Source organism: Nesoenas mayeri, assembly GCF_963082525.1.
Source record: "Nesoenas mayeri genome assembly, chromosome: 20".
Classification (NCBI taxonomy): domain Eukaryota; kingdom Metazoa; phylum Chordata; class Aves; order Columbiformes; family Columbidae; genus Nesoenas; species Nesoenas mayeri.
The window spans coordinates 5968506-5983508 of NC_137569.1; the positions used below are offsets into that span (position 1 = coordinate 5968506).

At 45.0% G+C, this 15003-nt stretch overlaps 1 protein-coding gene across 3 annotated transcripts in view; it reads left to right on the top strand.

Annotated features, from left to right (window-relative positions):
• AP2B1 (adaptor related protein complex 2 subunit beta 1) overlaps window positions 1-15003 on the top strand; it is a 74503-nt gene that overhangs the window by 23533 nt on the left and 35967 nt on the right. For all 3 annotated transcript variants that reach the window (XM_080357074.1, XM_080357075.1, XM_080357076.1), the window contains 6 exons: window positions 56-151; window positions 4739-4854; window positions 5926-6091; window positions 6598-6696; window positions 9707-9966; window positions 14212-14404. In XM_080357074.1, coding sequence (XP_080213200.1) covers window positions 56-151; window positions 4739-4854; window positions 5926-6091; window positions 6598-6696; window positions 9707-9966; window positions 14212-14404 — 930 coding nt within the window. The remainder of the gene's footprint in view (window positions 1-55; window positions 152-4738; window positions 4855-5925; window positions 6092-6597; window positions 6697-9706; window positions 9967-14211; window positions 14405-15003) is intronic.

Below are 15003 nucleotides of genomic sequence, written 5' to 3' on the forward strand. Positions count from 1 at the left end.
GGGATATTCTCTTGCTGTGACCCCGGGGGCTCACGTTGGTGCATTTTCTCTGCAGGTCCTGGCGGAGCTCAAGGAATACGCAACTGAGGTGGACGTTGACTTTGTGCGCAAGGCTGTCCGAGCAATTGGGCGATGTGCCATCAAGGTCGAGGCAAGTATCTGAAACTTGAGATTTTCTGTGGTTCTCCATCTTCAAAAACAACAATGGCCTTTGCCATCTCGTTCTCACATTACGCAAATTTTCTTTGCTTCTGCATTGGCAGTCAAGTGACCTGGATACATCATGCTCATGGGCAAAGCCCCAGCTGAATGGTAGGACTTATGAGCGCCAGCTGAGTACGTGACAGGAGGGCGCTGCGCTCCTCTCAGACCTCAGGAAGAAAAATCATCCCTGATGGAATATTTTACTGCACTGGCTTCAAAGAAACAACAACCGTATATCATTGAGGACCTCCTTTAATAGCTATAGACCTGACATTTTGAAGGGGGAAGAGGAGAATGTGCAGAGGAACTAAGTATTATAAAATGTTTTGTGTACCCCCTTTTTCAGCCTAATAGAACACATGCATAGAATTACAGAGATCTGAGGCATTTAAGCGCAATTCGCACAAACGTAGAGTGACTATTTGCTTTTCTAGTGTTAAAGGTCCATATAGCTTGTAGCTTTGTTTGGAATGTGCTCTCTTTAACCTAGATGCTCATGCAAATAAGTTCCCAAGAACCACTGCAGTTGTCCAGAAAACCACTGTCCTCTGCTAGTCAAACATCCACCAAAATGCTCGTAATAGAATACTTCTTTTTCATGATGTCCCTGAAAATGAATCTGGTGTGCCTGACAGGACCTCAACAAGCTGGTAAAGATGCTGTAGTGTTGGTACTTTTCAGTAAACTGGTAACAGTGCAAAATGTCACCTAAGTGGTCTCATTTCAGCTGAGCTCATTTAGCTTTTGCTAAAAGATGTTCCCGTGAGTGTTGCCTGACAGCAGATTTAAATAAAAACCTAATCATGCCTGGCTGAGTGTCAGTGAACAGGTTTCCCTTGTTTCAGCTGAACTACTGTAAGTCTGTAAAGAGGACACCAACTTCTATCCTCTTGAGAGAATCGACTGCCCATGCAGCCTTCTCTTCCTTCAGCTCTTAAAGGCTTTACCGCAGCCATGGGCTTGCTTTTAAGCGTGGCCCAGGAGAGCGGGTGATCGCGGCCTCTGTTTCATGTCTGCAGTTCAGAACTCTGCAGCGCTTCTTCAGTGTTGCGTGCAGGCAGGAGGCTGGATGGAGCCACAGCAGCGACAGCAGAAAATGCTTTTGAGCATGGAAGATGCTACTGAGGAGTACAAAGAAGCTGCTGGCAGCCTTTCTGTGGCGGTGCTTGTGCTGGGAGTGGGAGTTTGCTTTAGTTCTCAGTGTGGACTTTCTCTCCAGGACTTGGCCATGTGTCTGTCCTAGTTTCACATGAAAGGTGATGTGTTCCTGCAGTACCAAGATGTTTTTAGAAGATTTTACCCTTTCCTACTCACATCCTGTACACTCTTCCCATCCCTAGTATCCTGACAGTCACATTTGATGTGCAAGGGACTAATAATAATGTGCCAGCAAATTTGCAGTGACCCTCTGTGTAATTGTGTGTGTCTCAATAAGCAGTGTTAACCTTGGTTTTTAGGTCTCCTTTGAAGACACTGTTGCTAAAGATGAGGTCTGTTTACTCCTCTGACAGGAGCCAGATTTAAAGAGGGCAAATATAGAACAGCTCATTCCAGCATCCTCATCTCTAGGTTAATCCCAGTCCCCAGTGCATCTGTGTTTACTAGAGGCTGTTTGCACTGTGAATTATGACTAATGGAAGAGCATTTTCTCACCCATCAGTGTCCAAGTTCCCAAGGCTTAAAAATCTGCTTTTTGACATAGGGCACAGCCGGCAGGAGCTGTTGATGAATGAGTGTTCATGGGGAACCTCAGCTCTGCCTTCAAGGATCTTACCTTTTGTCTAATTGTCTCTCCTAGAAGAGTAAGACAGTAAATAAATTCGACTGCTGCACCATGTGCCATAGAGCGAGTGTGGCATTACCTTTGCTGCACAGCAGTGCGCAGTGCTAACAGCAGAGGAAGCGCTCATTTTGGAAATGAAAGCAATACCCATGCTGAATAGCAAGGCTGATGGATTTTGCCCAGGCTTAAGTAGTCATATTGCTTTGGGGGATGCCAGAACAACATGATTTTGCATGGATAGACTAGCTAGGCTCAGTGTTAACTTTGGGTGTGTCTACAGCAAACTGTGTGGTGTAGCTAGACTTGACAGCATGAGATGAAGGTGTTTGTGGCTTGTGCATCGCTTTACTCCACGGGCAGCACTAGATGAAGGGTCCTCTGATGCTTTGATTGTAAGGAAACAAAGCCCCACTCCTATGGGAAAAGGAAATGAAGTGGATGCGGTAAGAACAGTGATTCCTGTGGAGCAAAGGAAAAGCAGAAGGGAACGTATTAAAGGCAGATTTGTCTCAGTTCCAGACAATTCTGTTAGCAGCCTGGTTCTTAGAAATCATTGAGGCTATGAGCTTGATGTGTGCTACTTCAGTAATCTTGTGGGCTTTCATTTGGTTTCTGCAGAAAAACAAAACAGGTTTGACATTGGTTGGTTGTCCTTTCTCATGCCAACTTGAGAGCTGTTCTGCTTGGGGCGTTCTTTCATCCGTCTGCAGAGCACTACAGTCCCCAGGGATGTCCACTTTCAAACAGGAGTGTGTTTACAAGGGATGTGGGGAGCTGAAATGTATTTTCTTGCAGGGAGGTTTTGTTACAGGGAAATTTTGCTCTACTGTGCATGTGCCCATAGGACTGCTTCCTTTCCAAGTGACTCTTGGGCTAAAAATCAATACTGCATGTTTCAAAGTGGATGTTGTGATCTTCTTGGAAAATACACACTTCAAAATGTCTAAAAAAAAGAAAAATAAGTCTTAATTTTCTTTCCCTTGAATTCTGCGGCTCTTAAAGCTTTGCTAGTTGTAGGCTCTGACAGGGCTGGACTGCTTGTTGTGAACTGTGATTGATGCTGTAGGTTCTGTAGAGTAGCCTTGGCTTAGGACAGATTTACCCCAAGTGCCCCTTAAGGCCACTTTTTAAAATAACTAGTGAAAGTTGTTGAGAAACTGGTAAGAGACAAAACTGCAGGCTCCAAAGCATCTGCCTTGCAAGGACTTTGCGTGGGACTCCCACGGTGAGCAATGCCAGTCATTGAACTGTGGCCATAGTTGATCTCCATGAAATGGAAGAGTCTTCCAGGTCACAGACTCCAAATCTCTTCTTAAGCAGGAGAAGAGATCAGAGCAGAACATGGTCACATTGCCTCTTCACCGCCTCCATAGTGCCATAGTACCTGTAAAGCCACGCTCAAGAGGGAGGGGTGTCAATCATATAATCAACCATATAATTTTATACAATACCTCTCCTTACTCTAATGCCAATTATATTGGATTTTTTTCTGTTTGGTGTTAATTTCAGGGAAGAGTGTTGTGGCCTTGAGTGCCAGTTTGCAAAAACAGAGCGAATTCTGGTTTATAGTGTCTCCTCTCTCGGCTGATCCCCACGCCAGTGCTGCCACTGTTGGTGCTTGTGGGCTGTGTGTGAGATACCACAGCTCGAGTTGTGAGAGCAAGAAATCAAGAGGTTTTAGTCTCTGCTTGTTTAAATTTAGCTCTACAAGTCTTGAGGTTTGTCCTTGAGATTTTTGCCCATTCTCAAAAAACTGATTCCTGTGACTTAAATGCCATTTCATCCCTCCTCCTGCCCGGCCTTCAAGTGCTCTGAGAGTGAAGGAGACTATTACCTCGGTTGAATTGAAAAATCTACCTCTGTTGCTATTGTTTGTGCCTTGTGATGTTTGTCTCCATCCTGAATGCTTTCTGAATGTTCTGATGGTGACTGCCCAGGCAGTGTCGTGAGCAGTCTGCTTCTCACATTAATCACCAGCTGTGTAATGAGGCTTCATATGTGCTGTGTTAAGAGCCAAATCGCTGTCCTTATTTGAGACTCTCTGGTGCTGGAGTTGGTTGTTTCTGTGTTGTCCTGCCTTACTGGGCTATTTGGGAATAAACCTCCCTGAACTGTTTGCCTCTGACTGCCAGTGTCCGGTCTTTGTTATCTTACAGTGCCTATGGTGGGGAATTTTGAACTAATGAGTGTGAAACCTGCCTTGGCAACACCTGGATTTCTGTTTATAGCTGTATCTTCCCATGTTTCTAGTGACCTCACTCCAAAAATACTGAACCTGTTGACAGTGTGAGCTGCTTTTTACTGCTGTTCTTGCACTGATGGGATGTTTTTCCCCTGCCTTCTTTCTGCCCCAGCAGCCCCTGGCAAACTCCCCCAGACCTGGTTGCCACAGCTTGGGCAAGTCTGAGGGGCTCATTCTGTGTCCTGTTTCAGCTGCAAGCCAGCAAAAGGGTGTTATAAGCAGCAATGCAGGCAATGCTCTTAATGTCTCATGTGGTGATGCAGGTATCTCCTGGCATGTTTGCTTCAGCTGTTATTTATTGCAGGAGCTGGAGTCAACTGGTACCTTGATTGTAATACACAAGCACTTGTCAGCCTGTAGGTTTTTGCTGGGCACACATATTGAGTTGGTAGCTGTTGTCCTTTTGTTTTTCCCCTTTCTCGTATGCGTGCCTCGTTCGTCAGTGTGTGCTGTGGGCTGGGAAGGGGCGTTTCTTCAGCTTGTTTTAATTGTATTATTCTTCTCTCCAGCAATCCGCGGAGCGCTGCGTGAGCACACTGCTGGACCTCATCCAGACCAAGGTCAACTATGTGGTCCAGGAGGCCATTGTTGTCATCAGGGACATCTTCCGCAAGTACCCCAACAAGTATGTGAAAGTAGTACGAAGCGTTCGGAAGCCCTTGTCTGCTAGTGTCAGAACAGAGCAACATAAAACTCACTTGGTGTAGCGTACCAGGGCTCTGAAGCAAAGATGTCTGTTTTTTGGAAAGCAGTGTCTCTTCTGATTGTAGCTCCCAGTACAGCAGGATTCAGATGTCAGCTCTAGATGAGGTATCAACCTGACATTATTAGCTTGAACTGAAAGCTTTTCCTTCTCCAGTGCTCCATATTGATGCCTTAATCAAAAGCTATTAAAAACTCTTGTAGAGAATGCCAGAAGGAAAACTTGGCCAAGTTTACAGCATCAAGCTCTTCTGGTTTTGCTCGTCTCCTCTAGAAGGCTTTTATACGAGGCCAAGAAAGTTCGTGGCTCCCACACTGCTGGTTTTCTCCATGGAGCGTTCTCTCTGGCTCAAGCCATACTCGGCCTCTTTTAAGTTGTTTCTGTGATAAGATTTTGTCTCCTTAGCTACAGCACACCAGCAATGTCTTTCAGAGACCTCGTGATCACCTAAAAGTAACATGGGACACGGGCAGGCCTCTCTGGCAATTTCTGCTGCCAGATACAAGATAGATTGCCTGCTTATGACAGGGACGGCTGTGCATGGGAGTAGGGGAAGCTAAATAATTAGTGTGGGGTATTGTCTGTTTTACAGCAAAGTCTTTGGGGAAGTATAATATCCGGTTTAGAACTGCCAGTCTGAACATGCCAGTGGGGCTGCAGGATCTGATAGAGTCGTGGTTTGAACTATTGGATCAAATGTTCCCTTTAGCAAAACAGAGAGGGGGGCAGCTTTGTCTTAAATTGCACATCTGGGTGATCTTGCTGATTAACAAAACTACAAAGCTCTTGAGGACCCTGTGAGATCTTAGTGCTCAGCATGGGAAAAGAGCAGCCTAGCTATATTTTCTGTAGTTGAGTGAAAACGCTGCTTGCTGTGTACAAATACTAGACATTGTGATTCAGTCCAGGATTCTCTGCAGCATGATGTGGACAGAGATGGAGTAACACAAGTTGAATTCACCTCAGTAATCCACTTGTACTCTGACAAACCAGGTATGAAAGCATCATTGCCACCCTGTGTGAGAACCTCGATTCCCTGGATGAACCAGATGCCAGAGCTGCCATGATCTGGATAGTGGGTGAATATGCAGAAAGAATTGACAATGCAGATGAGCTGTTGGAGAGCTTTTTGGAGGGCTTCCATGATGAAAGTACTCAGGTAAACTTGTGCATCTTATCTGAAGTGTTTCATGCAGTGTATGTATGGGATGGATGATAAATATTATTGCAGTGGTCAGAAAATACCTCGCAATGAAAACTTCAATATTTGGCTAAAATAAAATTCTTGGGAGTCTGTAGAGTTGCTCTATTTTCTGTATCTCCCAGACTTCTCAGAAGAATAAAACAAGACAGGAAGGATTTCTATATGTTGTGTACTTCTTAGGGTATAGCCCTACTAGAGACCAGAACACACTGAAGAATAGTGATAAGATGAATGAAAGTGTGACATAAATTTCAGTGTGCTGATCAGGGTCTTGTCTGCAAAAGTGTTTTGAAACAGGCAAGAGTCTGAGTCTCATTGTACTGGGTTTCTCTGGCAAAGAATAGTGTAATGCTGTTAAAAAGCATAGGCTTGATTTTCGTATCAGAAAAGGATGGTGAGACTTGGGAGATGTTGCTAAAGCATGGCTGAATTTTCTGATGTGTACTGTGTTCCTTTCTTAGGTGCAGCTCACCCTGCTGACTGCTATAGTGAAGCTGTTCTTAAAAAAGCCTTCTGAAACACAGGAGCTGGTTCAGCAGGTCCTCAGCCTGGCCACACAGGTAAGCCAAGCCACCCAGTGAACCAGAGCCCTCCAGACACTGCCGGCCTGTGTGCGGTGTCTCCCATCTGCCAGGGCAACCAGCTGTGCAGCAGAGAGGATCCAAGCATGTTCCTCTCTGTCCCAAAGAGGAGGGATTTGACTCCATTTAAGAGCTGATCTGTGCCTGTTACTGTGCCATCTGGCATTTGCTCTCTCCTTCTTAGCTCTTGCTTCATCCTAATTCTTTCTTCATTCTCCCACCAAATTAAAAGCTAAGGGCAGGCTGGATTTATGCAGAAACCAAAATGCTTTCTCCTTGGAGGTGGCTTGCAGTTAAAACACGTGGAACTGTGACAGAGGGAAAGAGCCTGGCAGAGACTTTGTTCTGTGAACAGTGAAGCTTAAGCAGTGCTATGAAAAAGAAAGAACCGAGGTTTGGGTATTTATCATTTGTACCTTGATGCTGCCAACCAATGTGGCAGCTTTGCTGGAGGCTGTAGCAGTGGGTTAAGATCCCGGATTCATAATGCATGAGGTGCTGAGTTACGAGCTCACATCGCTGCAGGCGGGACTGGGCTTGAGCTGCCAGACAGAGGGCTGTAGTTCTGGAGGACAGAAGTGGAGATGTCCTGGTGGTAGAAGTGGCCGAGTCCTCAGCTGATCCTCCTACACTCCCTGGCTGTAGTGACTGGGGCAAATGTGCGATGGCATGGTCCAAAAAGAGCTGCTCCTTTCCAGACCTGCTGTGCCAGGTGATGAAAATAGTCTCCCAGCTGTACTGAATGGGCTGTGATTTTTTTTTTTTTTTTCTGAGCATAAAATCTGCAGTCAAATAATCTGCTGGAAATTTTGGTCCTCTTTGCTGCAAGAAAACATAGCTCTGGACTTCTTAGTAGTTAGAGCTTCTATTCATCCTTTTGGGGTTGTTGCATTGGTCAGGGGTGAGAAATCTGTGGCCTGCTTTTCCTGCTTCAAAACTTGCTACTAGGCAGTTTCTCAGCCTCTCTTTGCAGAAGAGTGGGCCAAGGGCATGCTGGATCATTTGTCTAAGCCAACAGAAGACAAGTACTAAGTGTTAAAACCCACTATGCTGAGTCACAAACCACTTAATGGCACCCAAGGAATATAATAGGCGTCTGTTTTTTCTCTGTTTGTCACAAATGTTGATTCAGTCTGGCTTCTTGTATTTTATATGAGTAGTAAGTCAATGTAGGATAACTGGCTGTAAAACGCTAAAAAGCCTTATGTTTGAAGGTCTCATTTCTAGGTGGAGATACTGTTTTTCACTTGAGTGGGAGAGTAATTACACGTGTGTTTCTTTCCCCAGCTCAGGTATTGTTGCACTTTGAGTGTCTCTTAGGGAATGTCTGCACAGCAAACTGCAGGTGTGACTGTAGTAGGAGCCAGCTTAATCCTGCCAGCTCTGGTAAAAATAGCAATGGAGCAGCTGGGGATGGAAGGGACACAGATGTGTAGCAGCAATGAAGGTCCCTGGCAAGCCCGTAACCTAAAGTATGACACAAAGGCTCTAAATCTTCAGATTGTCTGGCATGGTGGGTAACTAAGCTGGCGTGGGTTCATTGGTATGCACCACAAGTGTGCATGGCAGACCCTGGAGAGCGGAGAAATGGGAGAAATGTGGAAAGGGAAGATCTGAGCCTCTTCTTCTAGTACATTTATTAAAGCTTCAAGTCTGTTTATGTGGCTGTGAGAAGAGCTGGTCAGTCTTGAGTCTGTATGTGTCTGCAAGTAGGTAGGAGCATGTGGTCTTTCATATGTGCCCTTGCAGAAGGCAGGCCTGATCTTGAACTGGCTGCTGCAGGCAGGATGCAGAGAGTCTTGTAGAAATTGTTAAGGGTGAAGGGTGTAAAAAGTCCATGACTCCACCATCAAACTGAAAAACGGCACTGCAGACAAATCTATCAGTTGACCCAGACATTTTATCTAGGTCCTTATGACCAAAATGAGTTTAGCATGCTCAGTCTCATTACAAATAGAGGTTTTGCTGTGTGGCTGAGAATGTCTTGAGGCAGAGCAGAGAGGCAGGTTATAGCAGGTCAGCCGCAGTGTGAATGAGATCACATAAAGGAAAATAAATGCCAAGGAGGAAGGCTAATGAGATGTACGATATGTTGCCAAAATTTTACGGGGAAAAAAAAACCTCAGAAACATTTACCCTGTTGTTCTCCTGATGTGGGGATTAAAAATCCCAGCTCTTGTTTCCATGAACAGTTCAAACATCTTGCACTGCAACATAAAACCACACCACCTCCCTCTCCCTAGAACATTAGCAGCGAACTATCACCACTCACTTCGCTGCTCTGGGCAGAACTATTGGAAAAGGAGAGAACTAATTAGCACTTCACGCAGAGGCAGAAGTATCTGCAGTAAAACAAGGGTATTATTGACAGCTGGAGAACTGATGACGTATCCTAACTGTGTATCATTAGCATCTTTCCATACTTTATTAGATAACTAAAAGGCAGGATAAGATTGATCTCGTTTAGTATGAACAATATGGCTTATTAAGATCTATTCTGTAGCTCTGCAGGGTTTTTTTGTTCAGTGGTGCCCTTGGGTAAGTCATATGTTTCCAGGAATCTTGGCTCATTCTATTACAATATGCAGCATTGCATGTCTACTCTTAGTATGCGACAGTAATTTCAACTCACATTCGTTTCTCCTGTCTACACCCCCTTGGAGTTCTCCGAATACTTACTGTTACATGGCAGGAGAGTTTGGAAAGCAGTTGATAGCTCTGTGGGTTGGGGCAATTGTGGGATGTAAATCCTGGGCTTTTTACTCCCTGACCAGCTGAGCAGGAGCCAGGCATTAGTACTTTGGTTCTTGTTTTTAATTTTGGGATGTTCATCACAACAAGCAGTTTATAACATCATTCTGAAATTGGTGTGACTGTCGCTACGGGATGGTTGGGTTTTTTAATCTAACAGAATCACTGCTAGAAAAAGTAAGTGATTACAGGCGTTAATCCACTTCAAACCCATGACTGAAGTATTGCTTTGTCTCAGGATTCTGACAACCCCGACCTGCGGGATCGTGGCTACATCTACTGGCGCCTTCTTTCCACGGATCCAGTGACTGCCAAAGAAGTGGTGCTCTCAGAAAAGCCGCTTATTTCTGAAGAGACCGATCTGATTGAACCGACTCTGCTAGATGAGTTGATCTGCCACATTGGGTCTCTGGCTTCTGTGTACCACAAACCACCCAACGCTTTTGTGGAGGGGAGCCACGGGATCCACCGCAAACACTTGCCAATTCACCATGGGAGGTAAGCTGAGGCAACTCTGGTGAAAATGAGCAGGATTGGCTGTTTCTTTCTAGCAAAGAGTCCAAAAGGTGCAAAGATCTTTTGTAACACTGTAGTGGGATTTTTTAATTGACTGTGTAGAGGCTTGCAGATCATTTCACTGTAGAATTTAATCCTGGGTGTGTAGTTTCTGAGTTCCTGGGTCAGAAGGCGGAGGAAGTATCAACATTCTTGTGTGAGGACGAGCTATGATGTTTTTTGAGAAGACATGGGCTATAAGCCCTCTTGATATGAGAGTCTGAACAAAAAAGCAGGAGCTTTGGAGACTGGTGCAAGGACATTATTCCAGGAGGAAGACAACTGGTAAAAACAAGAATCTTTCGGAAGGATGTGCTACTTTGATTTTGTAAGAGCCTTTGCTTCAGCAACAGCACAGTTCTACAAGCCTCAGTTGTGTAGAATAATACTGGTTTCCTGGAACAGGCAAGTACAGGGATCCTTTGCTGTTGGAATATGAAATAGGTGAAACTGGTGAAACTGCCTTTCTCCTTTGGTCCCTATAAAGGAAGGTGAGTGTAAAAGGCATCTAAGCCCCATCACTGAAAACTGTTTGGGTTTAAAAGAAGATGGCTGTATTGTCATAGTTCTGTCTAACCTTTGGGGCAGAGGAGGGTGAAATGCTTTGGCTTATTGTCTGAAGCTTTAGTGCTTTCCTGTGATCACAGTCCTGGCAGTGGGTCAGATTTGCCAGAGCAGACAGTGCAGGAGTCCTGGGCTGCGGCGGTTGCTGTCGAGCCTGTTCCCGTGGTTCCTCATTCAGGTAAGCAGTGCTATTTGCACTAATGGTATTAATTACAAATGTAAGTGTACTTTACAGCAGGAGGCAGAATATCCAGGCTTATCCCTTAATAATATTCCCAAAGTGACATTTGGAGTGCTATTTTTCGCTGTTGCACTGATAAATCAGTGTGCGATGCTGCTCCTTTTCTATTTTCTGACACCACTTCTCTGCTATTCTTAGCAACTAAAGCTATTTCTGTAATGACTAGCTTTAGGAAACAGAGTTGTTTTCTTCCTGCCTATGAAATTAAGTCGGGTTGCACTGACCCAGGACCAGCAAGCACAAGTCCATCAGTCAGACAAGAAAAGCAGCAGCTGCATTCCTTACCTACCTCTCCTAGTCAAAGATTTGCCTCCATAGCAAAATGAGGTGGGACGGGGGTAGTCACTCCAGAAACGAACATTTTAGGGGGTTTTAGTCAGCTCAAGGAATTTGTTTTTTGCATGGAGTTGGCTTTTTTACTACCATCTTTCATATACTGCGTATGTGGCTTCGCTGTCGTAGCTAATGCTCAGACAGTCTGCTGACCTCAAACTTTTTCTGACAACAGCAGCATTGTGCATTGCCCTGGTGGTGTTTGCTGCTAAATTACCCATTGCTTCCACATAAAACCTTCGTGCCTCCATCAGCAGCAGCGAGCTGAGGAAGCCAGAGCTGGCACAAGGTCCAAAGGGTGCTCAGCAGAGCATGCTGTGTACTGACACCGTGCTCTAGCCTGTTTGGTGAATTAAAAAAATGGGGATGTTACTTAATGGCACACCAGGCTTCTCCAATGTGCGCTCACCTCATAAAGAGGCCCCATTATTGTGGTTTTCTGCTTTTCTCTTAGGAAAAGGACAGTAAAAGCTTACAAGCTGATGCCAACGCCTCCTTGTCTCATGTCACAGCATCACAAATTGCCACTTTTAAGCCCTGAGAGTCACAGTGAGCAGCTCTGCACGAGTATGGTTGTGGGGAGCCTGAATTTGTGCACCTAGTATCATTTTACTGATTACGAAGAAATGGGTTTGCCCCTTTCTGGTGCTGAACGTGCGTAAAAAGATATATGAAAATCAGTTAGTTTAAGGCAAGTTAAGGGTGTCCAGTGGAAGATAATCTCCTGAGCTAGCTATTTGGAGTTATCTTCATTACTTCTGCACTCCATTAATGACCATTCTGCCATTCTGGTGGCTGACCCACCTGCTAGAGAATGAGGTTTTCGTTCAGGTTGCACAGTGAGATAGAGGTGGAAACATGGGGAGATGTCCCCAATGAATATGGCTTAAGAGAGTCAAGATAGTGTTGCCTCGAGCAGATGGGCAGAAGTAGCTGGTTGAGTGATGCTTTTCTTGGTATAAACCTAGGAGTTAGCTATAGTTGGCAGAATACACTACATTGCATTTCGATTCATTTCATTTTCATTCAAAGCAGCATAGGACAGGTTCCTTTCAGATCTCAGTGGATGACAGACCCATTGAACAGCTCACAGATGGTGAGATGTTCCTCCTCAATGAGCCCAAGTGTCATAGAGTTGCAGATGAATCCTAAAGGTGGGGGAGAAATCTCCTTATTGCTTGGCAGTGTTTCCTCATACGGCGGCTCCAACCACCCCTGCTCAGCTATGATGCAGCTGGGGAATTTGAGGTGATGTTTCCAGGGCTCCTGGGAGAGGAGGAGACTCTGGCAGATCTCCTGCACAGGTGGTGGAAGGAGATTTCTGATTTTGGTTGAAGCTGTGCATCCATTGTGAGACCCAACATCTGGAAACTGCGGGAGGCTTGACTCATAGGAGGGCCACATTGCCAGCTCATGTGGGCAAACCCAGCTGCTAGTCACTGCCCAACACTATGAGGGAGAAGAAAACTTATATCAAGTCTTTTTGCCATTTATAGCTCACATTCTTAATTTTTTTTTCCTTTCAAAGAAAATGCGGTGTTGCTTGCAAATATCTTTAAGAGGCCCATTCTGTACCGGAAATAGAAGGCTTGATGTTTTGTTTTTTAACACAAACTGACTTAGCTTTGTCCTTTCCTAAATTCTTGTTGGGCTATGGGGCAACTGCAGTTACGCAAGACCTTGAAGGATCACTTTATCTCCATCAGAAGAAGGATGAGTAAGTGTTGAAGAGGTGTAGTGTTAAAGGGATTATATGCTGGGAACGAACCAAGTGTGTTCACTACCGGCTCGTAATGTGCCTCTGCTCATACATGCTGTTCTTCCCTGTGCTCAGGTTGGGGGTGGGAGTGGATCACGGTAACCACTTGCTCTTCAAAAATGTTTTAGGTAGCTGTTCAGCACACTCAGAAGTCTCCCTGTTAAAGGCAGAAGCAGAAAGGACAACTAATATTAGTGCTATTAGGGGTCTAAAGCTTTTAAATGCAAAGAAGCTTTGAACCCTTTCTGTCACTGCCTGGTAACTAATTCATTCTGCAGTCCTTATGCTACATCTTTTCCTCTTGGCACTGAAGTTGGGAGCAGCTTATACTGTTGCTAAAGCCTTCAGTAACTGAATAAGGATGAGGAGGAGGATCATGGCTATCCAAAATCAGAAGCTGCAATCCTCACAAAAGAGCCCCGGTGTTAAACACCTTGTCAGGACGCTAATTCCCTTGGCATTTGTGTGCAATTACCTGTTGGCTGCAGCTGCAGTAACATGAGCTGGAAATGATTTTGTCAGTTACTGCTGGCAGCAGAACACAAAATAGGTTTTCAGTTATCTAAAATATTAGCGTCTCTGGATTTGAAGAATAAATACATTGTAATGAAATCTCCAGGAGCTACAGTCAGTCTTGCTTCCCCCACACACACACTTGAGTTGTAAAATGCAGTGGCAAGTGAATATAAAAGGTAGCTGGGCTGCTTATGATGAGATAATTTGGAAGCTGTATAATGAGCATTTCCAGGCTAGTAACTGGCATGTCTGCTAACTCAGAGAAAGGGGAATTATTGGTAGAAAGCAGGTATCTATTTTAGATTGAGGTCTTTAATTAGGAAAGCATTCTAGAGCTTGGTGCTGGTCAGTAGAGGGTGTTTAATCCAGATCTGTGGGGGACGGTTGAATTTACAGTGGTTAGAGCACGGGCTCAAGTGTTGTATCAGTGTTAGGTCTCTGAGGAAATCTGGATTTTTTTCATGTTTACGTGTCTTCTAGGCCCAATGGGCTGAAAATAATATCCACGGATTTCTTCTGAACTAGGAAATAACGATTTTCATTGCTGTAGTCCATATAGTACTCACGGCTCACTGTTTTAGGGAGGGGTCTGTGGTTCTGAAGGTGGGCCAATACCAAACCTTGAAGATTCCCTTCTCTGAACTGAAAACCATGCGCAACCACCTCTTGCTGTGTTTCCAGTGCTGGGAATCTGAAGCTGGAGACCAAAGGTGACTAATGTTTCTCTGTTTGACTAATGTTTCTCTCTTCTGCTTCTTGTTCCTCCCACCCATAGCACTGATGCAGGCGACAGCCCCGTGGGCACGACAGCCACCACAAACCTGGAGCAGCCGCAGGTCATCCCATCGCAGGGTGACCTTCTGGGTGACCTTCTGAACCTGGACCTGGGACCCCCAGTGAATGTTCCTCAAGTGTCCTCCATGCAGATGGGTGCTGTGGACCTCCTGGGAGGAGGGCTGGACAGCTTGGTAAGCAGCATCTTCTTTAGCTTCAACTGATGCGAAATAATTGGAGCTGTGCTTATCTCTGCAAAGCTTTGATCATTTGTGCTGGTAACACTTGGATCACTGAGCTCCCAGTGCTGAGTCTGAAAATTATAAGTGAATATACCCAGTGCTATTGTACCAACTGTACCAACTTCCAGCAGGTTTTTCCTGCTATAAAATGGATGTTACCGTGCGCTGTAGAGTCCCCATGGTCAGCGGATATATTTGTTCCGTGCTTTTTCTGTCTACAAAGACAACCAAAAAGTTGTTTTAAGAATGTAAAGTGTCCCACTGCTCTGTAATTGATTCGGGCTCTCTTTCAAGAAGGTGTTTGTTCCACCCGGTTCCCAACCCTACTCAATTTCAGTGCGAAACCCAGGGCTGCAGGCCGTAGCCCCGTGTCATCCCATTTGTATATTCTCCAGAGTGTGTCATGGTTTAATATCAGTGACATTTTAATTGCAGTTAGGTCAAGAGGGAAGCACTCAATGTCATCCTCCCCATGCTGCAGCTGCTCATGAGGAGGTATTTTAGCATTAACAGGGTCAAGCTCCAGAATATGAGTAATTACACATTGCTTC